The sequence below is a fragment of the Gigantopelta aegis genome, chromosome 8 (genome assembly GCF_016097555.1).
Source record: "Gigantopelta aegis isolate Gae_Host chromosome 8, Gae_host_genome, whole genome shotgun sequence".
In the NCBI taxonomy this organism is placed as follows: domain Eukaryota; kingdom Metazoa; phylum Mollusca; class Gastropoda; order Neomphalida; family Peltospiridae; genus Gigantopelta; species Gigantopelta aegis.
Genome location: NC_054706.1, coordinates 22,947,145 through 22,974,218, shown reverse-complemented (window position 1 = coordinate 22,974,218; position 27,074 = coordinate 22,947,145). Strand labels below are relative to the sequence as shown.

Genomic DNA, 27,074 nt, shown 5'->3' with positions numbered 1-27,074 from the left:
GTGTATGGACCCCCAAGCACCATTCATTGACGTGACCGTCACACATTTCATTTTGTATTAAAAACATTGTTTCTTACACTTAGATAAATAATAGCTCTATTAAATCCATCGTCTGAATTTATTTTGTACATCACAAGTTTTATTTAAGCACATTTACGAAATTGCTTTTACCATCATATTATATGTACAAACTAATTATTTTAAAGTGTGTATGGGGTATATACACTTTCCCAGGCAGGATAGCACATACCAGTACTTTTGATTTAAACTGCTTTTGGAACTGATCAAAACAAACAAATTACAAGCAAACAAAAATTATATTTGTGGTATACAAATGTTTATTTTCTCTTTTTAGTGTTTTGTTTAAATTTAAAAGTAGAACAATTTACATCACATATTAACATTATATAAACGAGTAATTAATTAATTTGTTGCTTTGTAGCATGTTTACAACAGGTCTTTAACTACTAAAATACTTATATAATACATTTTCTTGTTTAGAATACTGGTGTCGTGTATTCAGTTTGTGTTTGTTTGTAGTAACCCAAACTGGATTTTTTTTTCTCTAAATACTTTAGTATATTAAAAAAGTTTATATTAGGATGCAAAATGAAGTTTGAGTTACTGCAAACATGAGTACAATCAGAAATGCATCGAATATACAGACACTGGTATGCTAAACAAGAAAATGTCTTCACCACATAATTTTAGTCTTACACATTTTACAATGTCAGCAAATCCATGATAATTATTACAGGACAAAACAAAACATTTAACAATTTTTTTTAACAAATTTGTACCACTAGGTTTACCACTATCGACTACTGTGGTTATGAACGGCCAAATAAATAAGGTAAATAAATAAGCACTGACAATTTGTGCAGTTATTTAAAGAAACGATTTCATATACAAGTGAAATCTTGCATCACCTACATGTGCATATAGTACTTCTTAAATGGAAGACTCCTCAAGCCAATAAGTTATTCATTAAAGTTGAAACATCAAAAGGCCAAAGTGAATCAATACACATTCAGTAGTTATTACCAGTTGTGGCTACACCAATTTAATTATGAAGCAGTTCAATTTGAAGCCAGTCCGTTTATTTGGTTCGAGTTCTATGCATTTATAACGAGTCACGTATGTGTGACCCTACATAAAGGCAATGGCAGAGCTTCCACAGCTTCTACTGTCTTCTAACCGAATCAATTCAAAAGACATTCAGTGGTCGATGTGACAAGGGTTACATGTACCTCTTGGAATCCTTTCCAGTTTAAAATGTGTCAGTACACTATACCATTGAGTGTGGTGTATCAACAATATAACTTCATGCACAGGCTAGTCTTTAATTACTTTGGAATTGGGTAAAAAATAACACATTTAGTTTCATCAAAGTAACACCATCAGTCAGTAAAATTATACTCCATTACCAGTGATAAATCAGCATAATTACTGTAGTGTGGTCTTATAGTTAAGGGGGAGACAAACGTGGAAACAAAAGTCACTTCAACTTGTGTGTGGCACCCTAGGGGGATGGACAGAAATTTGACCTACCATTATTAAAAACAAAGAAGAAGAAACCATGCATTTTGATTCAGTACCACATGCATTTTAATAAATATCTGCAGGAAAATCTACTTTATTTACAAGTTCTCTACATGTGAAAGGCACACTATGATTTTATTATAATAACTGTATATAATATAGAAACGTCAGTTTTATAAATTGAAGACAAAATAATATGCAGCCGACAATTTCTGTTAATAAATTTTTAATACAAAGCCAGAAATGCAAGTCCACAGAACTATCGGACAAATAAATATTTAAAAATCAAAATTCAATATATTAAAAGATAATGTTGTCAACTGCAGGTAGTTTCAAATAATAGTAGTATAAATCTGCTAAACTATGAACTGCTAATGATCAAATTAATTATAGTTTGTTCTGTATCATTAACTCCTTTCATTCATTCTTATCTCAAAAAAAAAAATCCTCACAAATGACGTGATAAGTGAAATGGTATCGAAAACAAATTATACTTCACATGTATTATGACTGTATACAAATTCAGATCAATTAAAGAAATTACTTCATGAAAAGAATTCAGAATCTGAGATCTTCACAAAGTTGCAGGTCTGGAAAAAGCAGAATGTTACTGCAATGAATGACAGGGACAATATTTAAATGACACTAACAATCTGGAATTCCAGAAAAAAAATCAAAAATGTTTCATCTTTGAAGAATCGACCTTAAAAGCAAGATGGGGTTTGCAAACTAAACCTAGACAAGGGATAATCTTGCTCCACGAAACACATTTCCGAAAATTTTTACTTTTTCATCACTGCAGAATTGACCTTAAAAGCAAAAAGAGGTTTGGAAGCTTAAACCTAGGCAAACGGGATAATCTGGCTCCACAAACCACGTTTTCGAAAAATGTTATTTTTTCATCGCTGCAGAACTGACCTTAAAAGTAAAAAGGGGTTCGCAAGCTCAAATCTAGACGAGGGATAGTCTGGCCTTCACAGACCACGTTTCCCAAACTACAACTGATTTAATGACATGGGGCACCATTAGTGTCAATGTTCATGGCTGGCATCATTTGACGAAGTGCTCTAATCGAGAAATGTTGAGGTCTGCGACACGCCACACTTCCACATAGCGTCAATCAGTTTAATAAGCCCAGTATCCTTCGGTCTCTCCAGCCCTCGCATCAGCTGTCTCTTCATCACAGACACAAACTCCTTGTTGCTCAGTTGGCCATCATCTGCAAGACAAATTTATCAGGATGATGTCTAGTATGCTTTTATTCTATTTAGGAGATAACCATATGGAAGTTTTAAGATTTGCGTGCATTATTGTCTATTTAATCCCACAAATGTCATTTTTGATGAAACATTTGCAGACCTCAAATAGATAATAACACCCATAAATAAAAAAAACTCCATATGGTTAAGTCCATTGTAAATTGAATCATTTTTCTACAGAACTAAATGTATATTTGATATTTCTTGAAAAAAATACCTGGCTACAATCTAACTAGACCCTTGAACTGTCAGCTTGGCCTGTTCCAATTGCTAATGACGCCATTACCTTTCCGGATGTTATTTACATTTGATCCCGGAAAATGAATGTAATTAATCAATCACAATACAGAACACACTCGCCATCAGTTTACATTTCTCACTGCAGCCAGTGCACCACGACTGGTACATCAAATGCTGTGGTATATGCTATCCTATCTATGGGATGGTGCATATAAAAGATCCCTTGCTGCTAATCGAAAAGAGTAGCCCACGAAGTGGCGACAGTGGGTTTCATCCCTCAATATCTGTGTGGTCCTTAATCATATGTCCGACGCCATACAACCGTAAATAATATGTGTTGAGTGCGTCATTAAATAAAACAGTTCCTTCCTTCCATCAGTTTGCAATAATCCTTCAAACACTGTACTGGCCGATTAAGATGAATTAATGAAATGATTACTACCGACAGAAAATTGACAAAATGTTTTTCTCTTCTTTTTTTTCATCGGACAAAGCACTTTAAATGATGTGAACATATTGAGTCGTTTGTTTGTATTGTTCATTTTAACCTTATACAGTGTAACCTCTCAAAACCGGACCCTCTGTAAACCCGAATTCCCCCCCAAAGCGGACATTTTTAACGATCCTTTTTTTTTAAATCGGTACAGAACGTAACCTCTCTAAACTGGATACCTCTAAAAACCGGACATTTTACTTGATCACAAGGGTGTCTGGTTTAGAGGAGTTTGACTGGATTACAAAATGTGATCAGAATTTTGTTTTCATCAAATAAATTATTCCTCAAAACATTACATGTTTCATCAAAGTTTACTGCAAACAAATTGTAACAAAACTGACTGTTTTCATCAAATAAATTATTTTGTTAAGCATTTGAACAAACTTACTGTTTTCATCAAATAACGTGAAGACAATGTCGGTGACGTGATCAGTGAGATTAATTCCTGCAACAGTCTTGGCAACATGGCGGAATGTTTCTGTAAGAAAAAAAAACATAATTATCTTAACCTTTAGACTACTGGATTCATTTTTGACAAAAACCACATTGTTGAGTGGGTGCAAGTTTATAATTTTTACTCACATATATTCGCGTAAATGTTTTATAAATACATAAAAATAAAGTTAATATTTGAATAAGTAAGTATTATTTTTGTGGGTTTTTCTAATGCTTATGATATTTTAGATCGGTTAATATTGATTAAAATTAGGCAAAAAATCGAAAAAGTCGCCTTTACTTACAGGCATTTGTGGCCAGCTGTCTAGTATTTATGTCCATTATTCCCAATAACAGTGGCTTTCTGACAAGAATGTTTTTTTAAAAATGAACTACGATTCACATCCCAATATTTGGTGATTTTGTTTGTTGAACAATCAAATTTATTATTAAATTAGTTGTTACAATCAGCTATCGGTCCCTGAAAATGACCGCGACGTGCCACCATTTGTTGTCAAGTGAAAATACTTGCCGAAAACCACTTTTTCAACTCAAAATTCCAAGGTATTTTCCATTAAAAAAAAAAAAAAAAATCAAAAGATACAGGAAGATGAGTTGTCTTCCACTTCCCATTATCTAATTTTTTCCAGCGAGTGTCATGTGCATAACGGCGGGAAATATGAATATAGGAATGCACTGTATACAGTGTACAGTATGTTGACTGGTGTGACATCGGGCGAGATATCTTGCCTGCAGTAGTCAGAAGGTTAAGCACAACAGTGGCACAACAAGTAAACCAGTGTCCACACAAAATCTAAATTTATAGCTTTTCACTCTGCTTTCAATTAAGGCAATTTTGCTGACAATTTATGACGCACGTTTCTGTGCATGGAAATGTGCTTTTCCATATTTAATTTTTCACATTTTCCTAAATGTACTTAAGTAAACAATTTGCATTATGTCATCGCACTGAAAAATCACTCATCGATACCAAAGTATACAACATACAATATAGCACACAATATACAATTTTATTATATATATATATATACAGAAACGAAATATATAGATCTACGGAAACCATAAAAGTGATATCCCGTGAAAAGTCACATTTTCACTGTATTTTAGCTACAGTGAAAATATAGAAATCATCTTTACTTTTTTGTAAAACATTCATGAATAAAATATCTCCCTTTGTCTCGTTTCTTCATATTTAAGTTGATGATTACCAATGCATCGTATTTGAAAAAAAAAAAAAAATGTAATTTAAACAACTGTACCTATAAAAAAGGGCTATGAAGTGCAATTATGATAAAATATTTATCTAAAATTAATTGAATACGAAGCTAAATAATGACGATACAATGTCATGGAGTGTAACTTAAATTTTAACGACATTCAATTCATTTTGTTTTTGTGGGGGTTTTTTGAAGATCGCTTTGTCAGGTACGTTTGCACAGCAATATTATTAAATAAATGTTAATTTAAGGATTAAATAAAGATAATTTTTAATTCAAATTTCTTTTAAAAAAGTCTATGGTCAAGTAAATTTTCTGGAAAAGTTAAATCGGAAGAAATATATCATGGTGTTACGTGTTTTTGATAGGAAAAGCGAAAGATATTCATAAACAGTGAAAGATATTGTCAAAATTTAGGAATAATGTATATTCTTGGTGTTTTTTTAAATACAATTTTTATGTCAACTCATGATGTTTAAAAACCATATTTTCACTCATTGCTTCACAATTCGTGAAAATATGGTTTTCACACATCACTCGTTGACAAAAATTGTATTAGAAAAAACCCATGAAATAGCCTCTATATATTACTTAAAATCATGTTTAATTTTTCTTCACCAGTGGTTCAGAACAGAAGCAATTAAAGTGGGGTTGTTTTTTTAATGACACCACTAGAGCACAATGATTTATTAATCATCGGCTATTGGATGTTGGGGTGGGACGTACCCTAGTGATAAAGTGTATGCCTGATGCGTGGTCGGTCTAGGATTGATCCCAGACAGGATAGCACATACCATGGCTGGAAAAAGAAATAGCTCAATGGGTCCACCGACTGGGATTGATCCCAAAGAAAGCAAATAAGACCACTATATTTGTATTTACCCATATCAATAGAGACGCCAGCAAGATGGTAGAAGCTCAGAGCTGTGTCCACATCGTTGATACTCTTAAGAAACAGCCAGAAATTTACATACTCATCAAACGTCACGCCCTTAAAAACAACATAATTAGACAATTACAACAAAAAAAACAGAATCATAAAAACAACAACATACAATCTGTCTCAAAAAGAAAAACAATCATAAAAACAAATAATTAAATTTCTGTTACATTCATTAAAACATAATGTTATCCTGTTGGTACAGATGATGTAGCAACGGGAGTTTGTTAAATTCTCGATGAACAAAAATTACGTCGGGGAACGTCATATCTGTATATTTTGTATGGGAAAGTTATCTTATTGAGCAATATTGTTTAAAATAAAGTATGAAGTTTTAGTGTTATTATTAGCAAGTATCATTCAAATTTAATTAGAAGTATTGTCTGTCATTTCTTTTACATTCATCTGGGTATGAACAAAAATAAATTATCTACAAACTTATGTGAGAACGGCTTCGCCAATTCACAGAATTATACAATTGTCTCTTTCAAAATGAAAAACATAATTATAAATGCCATTATGGATTAACATAAATATCCATCTAGTTTAAAACATGCTGTCATAGGTATACAATCTCAAATATGTGCATGTTTGGATGTTACTAGACATCTGTTTCAGAAAAGAAGCCAAGTTCATGCTCTCTGGACCGAATTAGCTGAAATCTTCATGTTACCTTTGACATGTTGTGGAACTTTCTTTTCACTCGTTTCAACATCCTCAGCCTCTTGGTCTCCACAAGACCCGCGTATGTGAGGATGACACTCCCGAAGTCTTTCTCCGACACCCGGCCATCTTCTCTAGCAGAACGGTCAAACTGCGAAAAAGAGGAGGAAAACACAACATTAACACCAACAAAAGGAATGTTTGTTTAACAACACCTCAGGATAATACCTCACCCATTTAATGTCTTAACATATTTCATCATTTCCACTCATGGTCTAGACAAAAAGAAAGAAATGTTTTATTTAACAATGCAATCAACACATTTTATTTATGCAGGGGTTTCCCCAGGGCCGTTAGGCATAGCAGCCCAACACGCCTTGATCCGTAAAGTAAGCGCTTTGACGGCGTAGAAGCGCCGTAAATCAACTGCCACTATGCCTTGATTTGAAGTACTTTAGAAAAACAATTATCACAAGTACAAGCGTAGCAGTCGACTACCTCTTGCAAACAACTTGTGTACCAGTATACCAAGCACACCTAATCACTATGACAGGTAAAACACTTCCTAACTACTTAACAATGGACCAGTCATCTGCTCACAACTGGTGTTTGGTAATTTTACCACATCTACTGGGACCGCTAATCCGTCAGGAAGGCACCTACGCATAACGGGATTCCCGTGCCGAGCAATCAACCTTCAAGGCCAATCAAAGAAGATGCCCATTGACAGAATCAACTGTACTATTTAACTCAATAAACAATAGGTGAAGCACTTTTTAATAGTACAGTTAAGTTGGCAATCAGTACTTTCTATCCTAACAAAAAAATGGCTAATAAATTTGCAAGTGGCTAAAATTTCTATTCGACACCTCAAACATAATAATACCAAATATTCAATTAGCATAATAGCGATCTCGCGACCGGTAACGAGAAACGGTGTTATCCAGAATACAGCATATGCCTTATGATGTTTGCTAATTTTAATAATCAAGGTTATTAATTTTAACAGCATGCATTCGACATGTATGACAGCAATGTGACGGTGATTCAATGTCTGGAAGATATGTAACTTGCTATTTTAATTTTGTAAAGTCTTTGAACCAAAGTAATAAAAACAAACCGACAATGCATGTCAAATTTGAATACACATGCCAGTTCAGGGCCGAAAGACATGTCGGCTATCCCAAGGGCTGGGTTCAGCCAGATCGAGCGAAAACAAAACGTTCGTTACACCGGTTTGTGTGCTTCATGTTAAACCAAATGGACACGACAGACACCAATCAAATAGTTCGCGAACGTTAGGAAGAACGTTCGTTGGCTGAACTGAGGAAAGCTCTCCGCATAATATATGTCACGCTTCAGAGTCAGCTGACACCCATGAGGATGCTGACATTGTTGCGGACATGAACAATACGATTATACAGAAGTAAATCTTGATGTAAATTTGTAGAAAAACAATAGTTGTTTGCATCAATGAATACCTAACTGCAGTTTCAGTTCTTTCCTTTGTCTTTGTTAATTTTGTACCTATGGTCGTGAGCACGCATACAGATCGCGATTGCGGGAAATGAACATGCAGTATTTATACAAATTGCAGTTAAACGTACACTGAATTAGTTTACAATAACCATATTTGTTAGATAATGCTAGATATATATTTGTAAAACTGTGAGGTAACATTTAATAAGTTAGCTGGATTTTAAAAAGACCGTAAAATTTTATTTTATTAAGGTTTTTTTTGTGTGTGGTTTTTTTTAAATTTTTATAAATGGAATATACTGTGAAGTCGGCATTCTTAGCTTAGGTATTTTACAAGCAGAAATCACAACAAGCATTTAACACGACGCTGAAATCAACAGCAACAACATGGTGCAAATTATGAAATTGTTGGGGGTGGGAAATTGATGGGTTTTTTTTATAGTTTTAACACCCCCCCCCCCCCCCCCCCAAAAAACACCCAAAAAACCACAAACCCATCATGATTTGATGGATTGAAGGCAAACACTTAACTGTTTTCAACCCACTACCCCACTTCTTTTGGCTTGATTTTTGTGTTATAATGATGCTATATATGTAAGCGCCTTAAAAAAATCCTGGGGAAAGGCCTGTTATGGTTATATGGCGTCGGACATATGGTTAAACCAGCCATTGCCACTTCATGGGCTATTCTTTTCGATTAGCAGCAAGGGATCTTTTATATGCACCATCCCACAGAGACGGTAGTACATACCACAGCTTTTGATATACCAGTCATGGTGCACTGGCTGGAATGAGAAATAGCCCAATGGGCTCACCGATGGGGATCGATCCCACAACGATAGCGCATCGAGCCACTGACTGGGATTGTTGTAGGCGAGTACTTTACCATTATTACCCATATGGGCAGAGAGAAGTAGGGAAAGAAAAATGATCTTTCCCTAGGAAAAGAAAACCCCCCATTTCTTCCACTAGATACATTTTGACATCATAATCAGTGCTTTACTACAGGCTTTGACATCATAATCAGTGCTTCACTATAGCCTTTGACATCATAATCAGTGCTTCACTACAGGCTTTGACATCATAATCAGTGCTTTACTACAGGCTTTGACATCACAATCAGTGCTTCACTACAGGCTTTGACGTCACAATCAGTGCTTCACTACAGGCTTTGACATCACAATCAGTGCTTCACTACAGGCTTTGACATCATAATCAGTGCTTCACTACAGGCTTTGACATCACAATCAGTGCTTCACTACAGGCTTTGACATCACAATCAGTGCTTCACTACAGGCTTTAACATCATAATCAGTGCTTCACTACAGGCTTTGACATCACAATCAGTGCTTCACTACAGGCTTTGACATCACAATCAGTGCTTCACTATAGGCTTTGACATCATAATCAGTGCTTCACTATAGGCTTTGACATCACGACTGTTAGGCAACAACAAACAACCATAACTCTTTTTTATCCATTCAATCGGGATGTTAAACAGGATATGAAGGTGGCAGTCATGTCAACAACTAAATTATGTCACAGCCATGCTGCAACGCTGTCTCCTGTTCTCAATTTGAAAACTTGTTTTCAATAAAAGTATCGTTAGAAAATATTCCATAAAATGATAAAGATTGATAATGGGTAATAAATATAATACCCAACTCGCTACTCGGCAATATTGTTTATCTTGCACGAGAAGGACAACATCAATTCACTGGTGCAAGATAAACAGTATTGCCTCATATCTTGTTGAGTATTCTCTAACTGAACTGCGTCCCACCCTGATTAAAGATCCAAGGACTGAAACAAGTTACACGATTGTAAATCTACAATTCTACAAAAATCTGAAGGGTTTTTCATTTCTGTATTTTGATACGTTACCATTCTATTTGTTTAACACACTGGGTCACAAGGTTTTCTCATTTCTGTATTTTAATATATTAACATTCTATTTGTTAACAAATGGGTTCACCTCTATTCTCAGAATCTCTGTCTGTAGCTGTCTCTGAAACTCAAGAAATTCGTCGGCTGTTAATTTTTTCGTTCCATCCTCGCCGAAAAAAAAAGTGAGAAGAGCCGAGCTGACAAATTTCTGAACACTTCCCGTGTTAGAATGGTTACGATGTCGCATCCCGACGCTCGTCTGACTCTGGGCAATATTCTGAACCTGTGTGAAGACATCACAAATAGATAGTAAACTACACGGGAATTTGCATGGTGGCTGGTATCCTATATCATTTAAAGTCATTTTTAAAAAAACATTTCTAATGCCTGTGTTTTGGTTATTCTTGTATCCTTTGGTTCAAATCAAACAAGCATTCTGAGAGACCTGCTATATATACTGAACCGCAAAAGAAACGCGACACATGTGTGGCTGAGAAAATATGTTTCAATTTATTAATATCAAAGATAAATTTTGAAAAATCTGATAAAGTCAATTTATTGGATGCACTTTGACCACAGTCTCTGGGTCGTTTGCCTGTGTTCAGGTAGTGGGGGGATCCAGCACATCGAGATTGTAGGGCGTGACATGTTCAATACCGTGTATGTCCTCCCTGGGTGTTCAAAACGGCCATACACCGTCGGTACATGGAGTGCACGAGGCGGTTCACAAAAGCCATTGGCACCTGTGCCCACACCCTCAGGAAAGCTGCCTCCAGTTGCACACGAGTTGTCGGCCGTGGGACCACCTGGTTAAGCCGTCTCTGGATTTCATCCCACAGGTGTTCAATCGGGTTCAAATCAGGGCTGAGAGCCGGCCACGGCATGGTTCTGATGTTGTGCTGACGCAGGAAGTCCATGGTGATCCTGGCCGTGTGGGGGCGAGCATTATCCTGCTGGAACACGTGGTTATGGTGACGCGGGAAGAAGGGCACTATGTGAGGTGTTAGAATCTGGTCAACGTAGCGCTGCGCTGTGATGCAATTCCCTCTGCCTGCACCAACATTTTGGAACAAATGGGGCCCAATTCTCTGATTCAGGCCTATAGCACCCCAAACCATGATGCTTTGGCCACCCCACGGGTCTCTCTCCAGGACACATGCGTCTCTGTAGCGTTCACCCCTCCTACGCCACACCCTCACTCTGCCATCCGAGTTGGAAATGCAGTACCGGCTCTCGTCAGAGAAGACTATCAACCTCCATTGTTGATGCCACCAATGTTGGTGCTGTGTAGCCCACTGTAGTCATGTCTGACGGTGGCGGGCGGTGAGGACAGGTCCTCGAGCGGAACGTCGGCAAAACAGGTTGTTGGCGGCCAGTCGACGTCGTACCGTGTCGTCACTGATGGGTCGCTGTCCAGTGCCAATGGTCGCGCGAGCTGTCATGCTGGCCGTTCTGAAGCGATCATGGAGGTGTTGCCGGTTGATGTAGCGGTCCTGCCTGGGCGTGGTCACCCGGGGGCGCCCGCTGCGGTGACTGTCTGCAGTGCTGTTGGTGTTGATGTACCGCTGCTGTAGACGATGGATGGTGCTGACATGGACATTGTAAGCGTTAGAAACAACCAGGGCACGCTGCCCGGCTTGCAATCGGCCGATAGCTTGTTCTCTCTGCGCTGCTGACAATCGGGTCATACCTGATGCGTGCAAATTACGAATGCCAGGAACGCGGTTCAAGTTGGGTTTTATACCCATAACCTCCACGAGATGCACGTGCATTTCGGTTTTCATGACAATTGTTTGCGACTGCCACCCACGGCCTTCGAGACAGGTGCGTTTTGGCGTGTCGTTTCATGGAAAGTTGAAAGGGTACCTGCAATTTGGGTCTCAGTCATAAACCAGCATGTCTTGTAATATTGACAGTTACATCCCCGAAATAAATTGTTATAATTTACCATATAGAAATGACATTTAAAAATCTCGCGTTTCTTTTGCGGTTCAGTATATTTTCTTTATTTCCCAAGTTCAAGGGACATAACTGTGAAAAAAAAAGGGTAAATCACCACGAAAGTTAAACTTGATCTTTAACAGTACATGATAAAGCTACATATATACATAAAATATGAGCTCAATATTTTGAGGAATTGCACACAAAAAAGTCTGGAAAACAGATTTTCTTATCTCTCAAGTTCAAGGGCCATAACTCTGAAAAATGGGTAAATCGCCATAAAATCACCAAACTTTATCTGTAACAGTACATGATAAAGCTATGCACAAAATTTGAGCTCAATATCTCAAGGCATTGTGAAAAAATCATCCGGAAACCTATATGTTGGACGGATGGATGAACAGACGGGACAGACAGGATGGTGATGAAACCTTTAGTCCCCTCCGGTTGGACCAGTAGGGGACTAGTATCATTAGTTTAACATTACCTACCTCATGAACTAAGGTCAGTGACTGTATGTATCACACACACTACTATCAGCGACTGTATGTATCACACACACTACTATCAGCAAGTGTATGTATCACACACACTACTATCAGCGACTGTATGTATCACACACACTACTATCAGCGACTGTATGTATCACACACACTACTACTATCAGCGACTATGTATCACACACACTACTATCAGCAAGTGTATGTATCACACACACTACTATCAGCGACTGTATGTATCACACACACACTACTATCAGCGACTATGTATCACACACACTACTATCAGCGACTGTATGTATCACACACACTACTATCAGCAACTGTATGTATCACACACACACTACTATCAGCGACTGTATGTATCACACACACTACTATCAGTGACTGTATGTATCACACACACACTACTATCAGCGACTATGTATCACACACACTACTATCAGCGACTGTATGTATCACACACACTACTATCAGCGACTGTATGTATCACACACACTACTATCAGCGACTATGTATCACACACACTACTATCAGCGACTATGTATCACACACACTACTATCAGCGACTGTATGTATCACACACACTACTATCAGCGACTGTATGTATCACACACACTACTACTATCAGCGACTATGTATCACACACACTACTATCAGCAAGTGTATGTATCACACACACTACTATCAGCGACTGTATGTATCACACACACACTACTATCAGCGACTATGTATCACACACACTACTATCAGCGACTGTATGTATCACACACACTACTATCAGCAACTGTATGTATCACACACACACTACTATCAGCGACTGTATGTATCACACACACTACTATCAGTGACTGTATGTATCACACACACACTACTATCAGCGACTATGTATCACACACACTACTATCAGCGACTGTATGTATCACACACACTACTATCAGCGACTGTATGTATCACACACACTACTATCAGCGACTATGTATCACACACACTACTATCAGCGACTATGTATCACACACACTACTATCAGCGACTGTATGTATCACACACACTACTACAGCTGCCCTAAATCAGTGCATTGTATTCTGGACTGGATATTGCAAAATGATGTGATACGATGACAGTGATATGATGAGTGATATGATGACAGTGATATGATGAGTGATACGATGACAGTGATATGATGAGTGATACGATGACAGTGATATGATGAGTGATACGATGACAGTGATATGATGAGTGATACGATGACAGTGATATGATGAGTGATACGATGACAGTGATACGATGACAGTGATATGATGACAGTGATATGATGAGTGATATGATGACAGTGATATGATGAGTGATACGATGACAGTGATACGACAACAGTGACATGATGACAGTGATATGATGAGTGATATGATGACAGTGATATGATGAGTGATACGATGACAGTGATATGATGAGTGATACGATGACAGTGATATGATGAGTGATACGATGACAGTGATATGATGAGTGATACGATGACAGTGATACGACAACAGTGACATGATGACAGTGATATGATGAGTGATACGATGACAGTGATATGATGAGTGATACGATGACAGTGATATGATGAGTGATACGATGACAGTGATATGATGAGTGATACGATGACAGTGATATGATGAGTGATATGATGACAGTGATACGATAACAGTGATATGATAAGTGACATGATGACAGTGATATGATGAGTGATATGAAAGTGATACGATGACAGTGATATGATAAGTGACATGATGACAGTGATATGATGAGTGATATGATGACTGATATGACGACAGTGATATGATGAGTGATACAATGACAGTGATACGATGACAGTGATATGATGACAATGATATGATGACAGTGATATGATGAGTGATACAATGACAGTGATACAATGACAGTGATATGATGACAGTGATATGATGACAATGATATGATGAGTGATATGATGACAGTGATATGATGAGTGATATGATGAGATGATGACAGTGATATGATAACAGTGATATGATGACAGTGATATGATAAGTGACATGATGACAGTGATATGATGAGTGATATGATGACTGATATGATGACAGTGATATGATGAGTGATACAATGACAGTGATACGATGACAGTGATATGATGACAATGATATGATGAGTGATATGATGACAGTGATATGATGAGTGATACAATGACAGTGATACAATGACAGTGATACGATGACAGTGATATGATGACAATGATATGATGAGTGATATGATGACAGTGATATGATGAGTGATATGATGAGATGATGACAGTGATATGATAACAGTGATATGATGACATATTGTTATATCGTTACAGCTCATGTCATCTACAGAAGATCATTGCAGTATTGCTAAATAAAGTTCTATATATTTAAGAAAATAAAATTGGGGATTATAAAAAGGTAGGTGAAATTTATTACCCTTTTGAACTCTTCAATGTCGACTTCACCATCACCATTTATATCAAACATTCTGAATGCAATCTCAAAGTTGCGAGGAGGGGCTGCAAAAAATAAAATTGCCAAAAATAGACAAACTGAAGAAAAATAAACACAATCTTACTTTTTAAATCATTGTAGTTGGACACAAACACATGCTCAAACATACAGAGTTTTAAGATGTTCATCAAATTGCCTAATTATAAAATCCTGTTTAATTTGGTGAATAAATTTCATACTGTATTTGTAAAACAGCTAGGAATGGTAGAGAACTCACTTGAAGTGTGATGGATCATTGGATCAGTTGACCTCAACAGACTCGGGGTTGTCCTCATCCCAATCATTACCCCATGACTGGCATGGCATATCAAACCATAATCTTTGATTTAACAGTCAAGGGGCATGGGAAGGGTTTGCGGAGGGGGTGGGGTGGGGGGGGTGGGGGAGGGGGGCGGGATGAAACCTGGTGTCCATCATGGGTAACCAATCTTATAACCTACCACAGCTCAAGAAAAGTCACATTAAATGCTGTACCACTGAGCTACATTCCCACCCCCAAAACAGAACTTTTTTTCCTTTCTTTTTTGTTTAATGACACCACTGGAGCAGATTGATTTATTAATCATTGGCTATTGGATGTAATTTTGGTAATTTTGACATACAGTTTTAGAGAGCAAACCTGCAACAGTTTTCCATTTGTAGGAAGGGATCTTTTATATGCACTATCCCACAGACAGGATAGCACATACCACAGCCTTTGATATACCAGTCGTGGTGCACTGGCTGGAATGAGAAAAAGTCCAAATGAGCCCACTGATGGGGATCACTCCTAGACCGACCATACATCAAACACGTGCTTTACCACTGGGCTACGTCCCACATTTGCTTAAGACCACCCCAACACAATGTTTAACCTCCATGTAATAGAACCTCCATTTTTAGAACAACCCTAAAGTAAAAGCTGAACATCAAAAGGCCCGTTTTCCATTAACGCAGAAGTACCTTTCCCATGTATGGAGATTCCGTGTGTGAGTATTCAGCATAGTGAAACAAAATTAATCGAGGAGCAAATTTTTCACGTGTTTTTTCAGAGTAGTGACATTCAAAACACAAAATATTTATTAGCGGTTTAAAAGTACATTTTGATGATGTCAATTTTTTTATATAGTAATCCATTTATATGGAAAAGCACATTTGTGTGTGTGGAATTGTGGTAATGGAAACCAGGCTTGTCAAATTTTGGATATTATTATACACATGGTTGAACATAACTGACTTAACATGAAATTGCTTCTCCAGTCCTAGCTCAGACTGTGCATTTGAAATATGATGTCATTTCGTCGTCTCCTAGTTGTGGCTGAAACATTTTGAGTTGGGTCTTGTTATTCATAAAGAAAACAACAATAATAATATGGATAATAAAGAAATTATTACACTTGTGTGTGAGTCATACTGATTTTACGAAACTTGTGTCGGGATTCATGAATTACCCTCGCTCTCCCTCGAGCAATACAAAAATCCTGACACTCATTTTGAAAATTAGTACGACACACAAGCTCGTATAATAATCTCTATGTAATCCACTTTTGAAAAAACACTGATATGGAAAAGCTCATTTCTTAATTTTCTGCGCATTGTATCGTGTTAATGGAAGGAAGGAAATGTTATATTTAACGACATACTCAACACATTTTTATTTATGGCGTCGGACATATGGTTAAAGACCACAGATATTGAGAGAGAAAACCCACTGTCGCCACTTCACAAGTAGCAGCAAGGGATCTTTTATATGCACCATCCCACAGACAGGACGCATTAATGGAAAGCATGCTTGACTGTGGTACTTACTGGACAGCAGTGTGAGCAGGAATATGTAGTCGGAGAACGAGATAAGTCCACTCTGGCCCAGCTTGTAAAACATACTGTCCTCGTTCACATGAAACGACTCCTTTAAATTGGACTGTTTGAAAAACACAAACAACACAAAATTACTACTAAATCCTTCAAGGTATACATACAACTCACATGTAGTAGCAACCTGAAAATACTACTTTATTAGTTACTATTATTATTTGTTATAGTTACCAACAGATATATATTTATGCAAACAACTGATTTTGCTATTAACATGCCACACAAAAGTATGTCAAATACATTTTATACACTGGGTTAATTAAGTAAAAAAAACTGAATATGTTACACCGATACAAATATTAGAAACTTTAATGTTAATCCATTAATAAAAATTATATACTTATTACATAGACATTACTATTTTGTTCAAAATTAGATAAAAATGCAAATAATAGTCTAATTAACAAGAACACACGAAATAGCAAACATCGATACCAGCACTCATGCTTATAAAACAATTGACTCTCCAGCTTTTTAAAAATGAAATACAGTAACATAGTTTAAGACGGTTTTAGACTACACTTTATAAATATGGATCCTATAATCTTGAAATACCACATGGTCATGTGTAAAGCATCAACTAAATAAATATATAGAACTATTCATTAATTAATGGAATATTTAATGACACCCCAGCACGAATTACCTGGATAACTATAATAATATAATAATCCATAAAAATTAGAATGATGCATGTACAAGATGTCAGGTTTATGTACCAAATAAATGAGTTTGTATGTCATTGTATTCAGCCGTTATTGTGTCAGCTGTTAACTGTGTCAGCCATGGAAATAGGTGCTGAATGCAAGGCAGTAGTAGAGTGCACATCAGACAAACCAGATGTCATGGGATCAAAACCTACAAATGCGTGGGATATTTCTCTTTTTTTTTAATATAAATATTTTGCTAATGTTTTACAAAACCTTTTATATTTAGTTATCATTTGTGACGATCCATTTTCACAGATCATCAGGGAACATTTAAGTTTTCGAAATCTTGATTAGTGATATTTCAAGTCCAGTGAAAATTGATTAGAAACCAGTGTTTAATGTTTTAAAATTGTGTAGCGATCTCTCAAACTTGTGTAGTGAATTGCTATGCGATTCTGAACAAAATGTTCCATGACCATGCATCCTCATTCTAACTACCCATTCTAACTACCCATCCCCCCTCCCCATCCAGAAAGAAAATCCTTGACAACGGCAGTCTTGTGTATTTCATTAGTCATATTATGGAAAATAACATGTTCTAATCATTATGGCTGTCTTGTAATTTGTAACGGAAAACTGTAAGTTATATTTAAGATATTTTAATAATATATTGCTGATCATATCTCTGGGAAATACAATATAAAAGATCTCAAGTTGCTACTATAAACAGACAGACAGATGGACAGATGGAAACAAAAACTATTGTCCCCTTTGGTTGAACTGGTAGGGGACTAACAATTACCAAAGTCTCAGATTAAACAATACAGAATCCAGTCTAACTAATCCAATTACTCTACAGTTATCTAACTGTCTAGTTCTTTACTGCACATGTTTGTTTAACAATAACCACATGCTACATGGACATTTGAACTTGTATATGTTACGTAGTTAGTCTGTCAATCCATGAGATAAATGACCAACATAATATTATAATATTATAAAGAAGGGCCTCAGGACGATTTAAAACTTCCTTGGAATTTTTTCTTTTAATTTTGAGGGGGAGGGGGGTTGTGACCTACATCATCAGAACCTATGGGATACTGTTTTTCAGTAATCATGGTATTCGTGAATTATGTTATGTCATAATGGCTAACAGATTTTTAGTTCTGTGATTTTGCCGACACACTACTGGCTTGTGAAGGTTGAGTACCATGACTGGTATGTCAAATGACATGGTGTGTGTGTGTATTCTTAGAGAATACTGCAAAATTAAGAGATCCCTTGCTGTTATGTACATGTAAGTGTAACCTATGACACAACAGTGGCTTTCCTCTCTTATACTCAACATCAAGTGTCAAAATTGGGCGGGACGTATCCCAGTGGTAAAGCGCTTGCTTGATGCGCGGTCGGTTTGGGATCGATCCCCGTTGGTGAGCCCAATGGACTATTTCTCGTTCCAGCCAGTGCACCATAAATGGTATATCAAAAGCCGTGGTATGTGTTATCCTGTCTGTGGGATGGTGTGTATAAAAGATCCCTTGCTACTAATGGAAAAATGTAGCAGCTTTCCTCTCTAAGACTATATGTCAAAATTACCAAATGTTTGACATCCAATAGCCGATGATTAATAAATCAATGTGCTCTAGTGGTGTCGTTAAACAAAACAAACTAAAGTGTCAAAATAATCATGTTGGACGCCAAACATTCAATGTTTGACAAAACCACTGGCCCTCAGTCCCGGATAGTGAATTATTATCTGGGCTAGTGGAAATTATCAACTGCATTACTGTAATACATAGGGCATTAGCCAAGGTTTTTGTCCGTCTCAAACATTTGTCGTCCAAAGTTTAAAATGGGCTGATGTTAAACAGATATCCTTCAGGGCCGTACCCTGATTAAATTCCTAGGTGTGGGGGCACTACTTTCTATAAACAAATGAAACACTATACAAATGAAACCCTGAGATGTGTATGCTATTTTCTGGACCAAAAAAAGAAAAAAAAAAAGAAAAAAAGTGAGATTCTTAGGGGGGAAACTGCCCCCTCCCTCGGCACCCCTGGAAGGTACAGTCCTGTTCTTTAAATCCGTTCTTTTATTCCATGTACATGTACAAAAATAAAAAAACCCAAAACCCCCACCACCTTCTAGCCTTGGTAAGAGTATATACATGTAGATCGAGTATCATTAGCCATTTGGCCAACTGACTGCTACATTTCACTCACTTGACAGACTGACAGTAACATATACATACAGACATATATACAGACATGTTTAAAACAACAATATTTCTGTGCTAGTACGCTGTGCAAAAATGTTTACCACGATACACAGTAACAACCTTGTAATTAACACACACATGTATACAACTTATTTTGATTAATCAGAGAGGACAGAGTAAATAAAATTCTGGAAATAATATGGAAGATATTTTTAAAAAAAAGATTTTGGATTAATTCTACATATATTGGAAAAAGAATAAAATACAAAACTTATTAAGAAAGAATAAAATAGTTTTTATTTAAATAATGAAAAGAAAAAAATGAATACACTGAAGCAAAAAAAAAAAGAAAAAAGATTCTAATATCTATATTCTATCCTGCTCTGCACAAAAGTATATTTTTCAAACACATGTAAGTAATGTAGAAAATGTTTTTAAAAAAAATTTGTATTAGTTTTATAAGCAATTTGCTTCTGTCAAAAAATAAATAAAACAGCTATAGTATACTTAACTGCAGTAAAACCTTTTCTTTTCTGGGATGTAACAAGTTATGGAAAGGAAAAGGAAGGAAATGTTTTTATTTAATGACGCACTCAACACATTATTTACGGTTATATGGCATCAGACATATGGTTAAGGACCACACAGATATTGAGGGAGGAAACCCGCTGTCACCACTTCATAGGCTACTCATTTTGATTAGCAGCAAGGGATCTTTTATATGCACCATCCCATAGACAGGATAACACATACCACGGCCTTTGATGTACCAGTTGTGGTGCACTGGCTGGAGCGAGAAATAGCCCAATGGGCCCACCGACGGGGATCGATCCCAGACCAACCGTGCATCAAGCTCTAGTCTATTTTTCTTAATTTCGTCATTTCAATGTCACACACTCTTGTTTCACTCTGCTGTAACTTTATCCAGATGTATTACAGGTTTGTAGATTAACCAAACTTAGCGTCAATTTTCACAGGTTAAAACTAGGGTCTGTGACTTTAATTGTGTTCTCAGTCCAGATGATTGGTGAATGAAGACAACTCTATATTTGATTCGTTTTGTTAATTCGTCCATACTTTAGTTTTATCTCCCTTACTTAACTAAACAACAAATAAAATATAAAAAAATCCTTTTCAGTCGGATTAGCACACAATTTTACTGGAGAAAGTAATACTGTTTAATTTATTTACAAAAATGGACATAAATAGTATTTTGTTATTTCCAAAGCATTTATACTTTTCACCCACATAGAGATAAAATGCAGTTACTGGTGAAAAATACCTTTGTGGAGGCCAGGACAAAGTAATAAGCTGTCTATATAGCTATAAAATAAATAAGAAAGAAGAAGATCCTTAATTATTACTGATTTCAGTTAAACAGAAAAACATTACATGTATATTGTGGTACAGTACTTTTTATAACTTAAACATACAGTTTTTGTTCTTTATACATGTAAATGTAGTAAAGTAAATAAATAATATATTTTATTATTTAGTTTTGGAAAATTGATATTTTAAGTAAAGAATAAATACATAGTTTTTGTGCTTAACTTCTATTAAAACATTTTAATAAACAGTCTGTATACCGATTATAATTTGTTATAAAGACAGACAAAAAACCTTCAAATATAAACCTGTTTTGTTATCCATTTAAGCCGTGTATATAGCATTTTTTGTTATTAATATTAAAAATATTTATTCAGTTTATCAAATTAATTTATTATATAACATATATTAGTGAAATACCTGAGAATATTAACAAATTAATTGTTATAAACCACAAGTAAAAATAACAACTCTGATATATTGCACACACAAGCCAATGCGACTGTCAAATCAAGGCAAAACTGGAGATTATACGCGAGTGTCACATTTTTGCCCTGCACACAACTGTCGAGTTGGTGTTAATCGGTAGGTGTGTGCCAAGCATTAAGCACTTGATGTTTGAATTATATCATACTGGTTCAAATTCTACATAATTTTATAAATGTTACAGTAGTTAAAACCTACATCGTAATATGCAGTCTACAATAATTATACTTGAATCTTCTGAAATTAAGCACAACATTACATATTATGTACCTTTACAAAAAACTGAACCAAGCAATAAATTGCATACTAGATCAAAATAATAAAATACTGAACTCACTGCATATTCAAAAATTAATAAACATCACATGCACGCAGTGGTTGGTAGTTTAGGGACATTAATTAACAAAATAAGGATGATTTCTATTAATAATTTTAATAATTAAAACACTGTTATAATTATGAGGTGGAACAGGATAGGTTATTAATTTAATTCATGTGCAAAATAATCCAGACCCTGTTAGGTAATGGAAGATGAAGGCTTCTTATCACAAGTTATCATAACTTTATTATTATGTGAATAGTCCACAGCAGTTGGATAATGGAATATGAACGCATATTATCACAAGTTATCATAACTTTATTATTATGTGAATAGTCCACAGTGGGTAGGTTAACGAAGATGAACGTACATGTATAGTACTATCATAGGTTATCATAACTTTATTACAAGTAAAATAATCCACAACAGGTAGGTAATGGAAAATGAACACGTGTATATTACGTGCTATTTAACTTTATAAACAGACCTTGTTATTCTGTTATCTGAAAAGGTCTGTATCTTATTTTGTTTTCTTCATGTTTTTTAAAACATTATAAATGTTGTAAACTCATTCATCGAGGCTATTCAAAGAAAGGAAATATTAATTAATAACAGACTGTTTAAGTCATCTGTAAATCAAATCTCCTGCCCCACTGAACCCATGTCTCTATTATAATTACTACAAATATAAATAAATAAATAAATAAATACATAATAATAATAATAATTTAATTATTAAAAAATGGAACTTGGGGTATTTAAAAATTGGGATAAAACCCCAAAACAAAAACAATCATTGGGTAGCTTGGGGAAATTATACGAGCCGACCATACTCTGTGGTAGCTGGTACCACATCTACCACACAACTGTCTAATATGTATTTTTGCCTTCATGTAAGTAGGTCATATATATAATCATTATTTAGTGATGTCATTAAAAATAGAAATACCAGGTGAAAATGAAAGTATAGTCGACTAGTGTCATGTCATGCATGTCACATAATCAGGTTGATACCGAACTCAAAGAATGACGTGATTTCACTGATTTATCTTAAATATTAACATTACACATTGATAATTATATAATAAGATAATAGTAACGAATCAGGAACAAGCTTAAACACAGATATACAATAGGGTTGTCAACTTAAACACAAATTTTATTATAAAATATATTAACATTTGGTCAAGAAGCATTTATTGTTTGTAATTCTATACCCGATGACAATTTATTAAAAAGGCAGTAAAAAATCAACGTCTGCCACTTAGTAATGACATCCCTGTCACAGCTTCTATTGGCCAAGCTATATTTAGACTATACTTAATAGTATTTTTAGACTTAAGTTATGCAGTGGTAAATTAGCCATCAACTTTAAAGCTAGTAGGTGTTGGGTTGCATTAGGGCCTCTACGAGTCCAAAATATTGGACTCGAGTAATCTAGAGTTAAACTCGACACTGACCTAGTGCCAGACAGTAGAAGATGATGACATTAAAGAATAAAGTAAAATAGCATTATGCATCTTAATTCCAGTGCTGAACATGGATGCCAAATCATGCCATTGTATTGCATTCCACACATTCTACTTTTGTTTCCCCTACGTCTCATATAGCCTTATAATGTATCCGGCGGCAAACATTTGGCAAAATGATGTTCAAAAAATATAATTAAATGAGAGTGCTCTTCCATGCACGGGTACTAGAGTCCTGTGAACGGACTAGAGTCCTGTGAACGGACTAGTCCTGTGAACGGACTCGAGTCCTGTGAACGGACTAGAGTCCTGTGAACGGACTCGAGTCCTGTGAACGGACTCGAGTCCTGTGAACGGACTCGAGTCCTGTGAACGGACTCGAGCCTTGCTAGACTTGGTCCGTGCCCAAGTACTCGAGTACTCATGGGGACCCTGGATTGCATCCCAGTACAAGTTCGAAGACAAAGTGAGTTTGTATAACTTATTCGGGAGGTGTCAGACCAGAAAAACTGATTTCTGACCAATTTCTATTAACTAAGGCGTGTGCACAGAACAGAGTGTTTGAATCTAAAGCTGGAAAGGAAAATAAAGAATTCAGTCTTACATACAATAATTTTATTTTAAACACTGATTCTTTAAAAATAAATAAATAATTATAAATAATAATAACTACTGTGCACTGCAGCAATCATTCAGTGAATATTCAGTTTCATGTACCTTTAGTGTGTTCAGGAAGGAAAACACTCGCAGATGCTTGCAGATGCTTAGCTTGATTCAGTAAGATGTATTATTATACTATATACTGAATCAATTGCCAGCACTTGCATGTGTTTGCCCTCCTGAACACCTGATTGGACATGAAGTGCTGCAGGTTATTGAATCGATTATGTGTGATGTGTACTGAATCGATGTAAGCACCTGCCAGAATTTGTCTTCCTGAACACAAGTTTGATATTAGTTAAAGTTTGCTTTGTTTAACAACACCACTAGAGCACATTGATTAATTATATAATCATCGGCTATTGGATGTCAAACATTTGGTAATTCTGACACGTAGTTATCAGAGGAAACCCGCTACATTTTTCCATTAGCAGCAAGGGATCTTTTATATGCCCCCTTTCCCACAGACAGGAAAGCCATGGCCTTTTTGACCAGTTGTGGTGCACTGGTTGGAACAAGAAAAGCCCCAATCAGTTGAATGGATCCTGGTTCGATCCTGAGATGCAAGTACCTGAGGCAAGCACTCAACCAACTGAGCTAAATCCCACCCCTTGGATATCAGCTGCCATGAGCGCTTGAATTACTTCAGTACTTTTTATATGAAATCAATGAATGTAAGCGCCTGCAAATGCTTGCCCTCCTAAATACACTGTTGGCAGTGAGAACAGCTTTTAGTTACTTTTTTTTTTTTTTAAGTTTTTTTGATGGGTGGAGGGTGGAGTTGGTGGTGGGGGGGGATTAAAGGTGATTTGTTTGTCTTTTTTGTTTGTTTGGTTTTGGTTTCTTGGGGGTTTGGTAGGCTTTCTGTAACTTGTGCTATGGGACACAGTGCTACACTCACAGACCTATTTAAATTATCGGTACTAATGTACAACCAATGTTTCAACAATCTGCCAGTGCTTTACTACACAACCAATGTTTTAACAATCTGACAGTGGTTTTACTACACAGTCAATGTTTCAACAATCTTCCAGTGGTTTTACTACACAATCAATGTTTCAACAATCTGCCAGTGGTTTACTACACAACCAATGTTTCAACAATCTGACAGTGGTTTACTATACAACCAATGTTTCAACAATCTGACAGTGGTTTTACTACACAACCAATGTTTCAACAATCTGACAGTGGTTTTACTACACAGTCAATGTTTCAACAATCTGCCAGTGGTTTTACTACACAATCAATGTTTCAACAATCTGCCAGTGGTTTACTACACAACCAATGTTTCAACAATCTGACAGTGGTTTACTATACAACCAATGTTTCAACAATCTGACAGTGGTTTACTATACAACCAATGTTTCAACAATCTGACAGTGGTTTTACTACACAACCAATGTTGCAACAATCTGACAGTGGTTTACTACACAACCAATGTTGCAACAATCTGACAGTGGTTTTACTACACAACCAATGTTTCAACAATCTGACTGGTTTTACTACACAACCAATGTTTCAACAATCTGACAGTGGTTTTACTACACAACCAATTTTTCAACAATCTGACTGGTTTTACTACACAACCAATGTTTCAACAATCTGCCAGTGGTTTACTACACAACCAATGTTTCAACAATCTGACAGTGGTTTACTATACAACCAATGTTTCAACAATCTGACAGTGGTTTACTACACAACCAATGTTGCAACAATCTGACAGTGGTTTTACTACACAACCAATGTTTCAACAATCTGACTGGTTTTACTACACAACCAATGTTTCAACAATCTGACAGTGGTTTTACTACACAACCAATTTTTCAACAATCTGCCCATGGTTTACTACACACAAACTGCAAAGGTATTAAGATTCAAAGTCAGAGAGGCCTCGAAATAGCAGCCTGCAAATAAAAAAGAAAAAAAAGTGGCCCACTTATTTAGACCTGCAACAACCATAAAAACCCCAAACCAGAAGTAATTTTTCAAGAGACGGATGTACATGTACATGTATGTATGATTAAATGTCATCTGCTATATATAGTTTAATTCCATTAATGCTCAAGAACACATCTCTGAGGTCCTAATTTTTCACACCATACTACTTATTTCTAGCAGCTAAGCTATATTTTTTTCTTATTATTATAATTACTTTTGGCCTGCTATTTAAAAAAAAGAAGAAGAAAAAGACTAAAGAGATTTTATTGACTATTTCAAATCCTGTATGAGCTGTATACCCATACAATTTCAGTTAAACCAAGTGTGCAAAGAGAAAACATTACAGCGGACTCATCATGCATATAATAATTATTATGGTGGCTTTCACCACCCCGACCCCCTCCCCTGCCCCCCCTCCCCCCCAATGAATATGATCAATTCCGTAACAGCACTAATAAATAATTGGTCAAAATGAATTACATTTTTTATCACTGCGACTGAAATATATACTCTTGTGTACTCCCACTACAAGTTTGTACTTAAAAACATTTGTGTAACAGTACAGATGATTATGGGTTTTTTCTCTTCGTTAATTAAACATCAACATACATGCAGGACTTTGGATTGCATCGCAGTCGAGGCGATAAACAGTGCGCATAAAATACATATGCCCAACATAATCAAGCCCAAATTAACTATATGTATGCTGACCTCAAAATACTTCACCTTAAAACCACAGAAAAGTTTAATTAGATTAAAATAACTTGAAATTCATTTCTGAATATTGACACCTCTACAGCAGCTGTTAATTACCGACAGTACTGAACTAAAACTACCTTTCTGTATTCAGAAAAGACTACAGTCCCTGTTGTGCCCAAATTAGGGAGATAAGCCCTGGCATAATTGCTGCTAGATTTTTTATTTCATTGGACTGTAATACATCACAATCCAGTACTGTTTGTAAAACAGCAGTAATCAAACAGGATTTTACCAA

The 27,074-nt window shown here is 36.1% G+C and overlaps 1 protein-coding gene across 7 annotated transcripts in view; it reads right to left on the bottom strand.

Annotated features, from left to right (window-relative positions):
• Positions 1 to 315: 315 nt before the first annotated feature.
• Positions 316 to 27,074, bottom strand: part of LOC121379423 (calcium uptake protein 1, mitochondrial-like) — a 49,634-nt gene continuing 22,875 nt past the window's right edge. For all 7 annotated transcript variants that reach the window (XM_041508042.1, XM_041508044.1, XM_041508045.1 and 4 more), the window contains 7 exons: positions 16,949 to 17,060; positions 15,083 to 15,165; positions 10,268 to 10,462; positions 6,824 to 6,964; positions 6,093 to 6,201; positions 3,926 to 4,015; positions 316 to 2,761 (listed from right to left, as the gene is read on the bottom strand). In XM_041508042.1, coding sequence (XP_041363976.1) covers positions 2,610 to 2,761; positions 3,926 to 4,015; positions 6,093 to 6,201; positions 6,824 to 6,964; positions 10,268 to 10,462; positions 15,083 to 15,165; positions 16,949 to 17,060 — 882 coding nt within the window. In that variant the 3' untranslated portion in view covers positions 316 to 2,609. The remainder of the gene's footprint in view (positions 2,762 to 3,925; positions 4,016 to 6,092; positions 6,202 to 6,823; positions 6,965 to 10,267; positions 10,463 to 15,082; positions 15,166 to 16,948; positions 17,061 to 27,074) is intronic.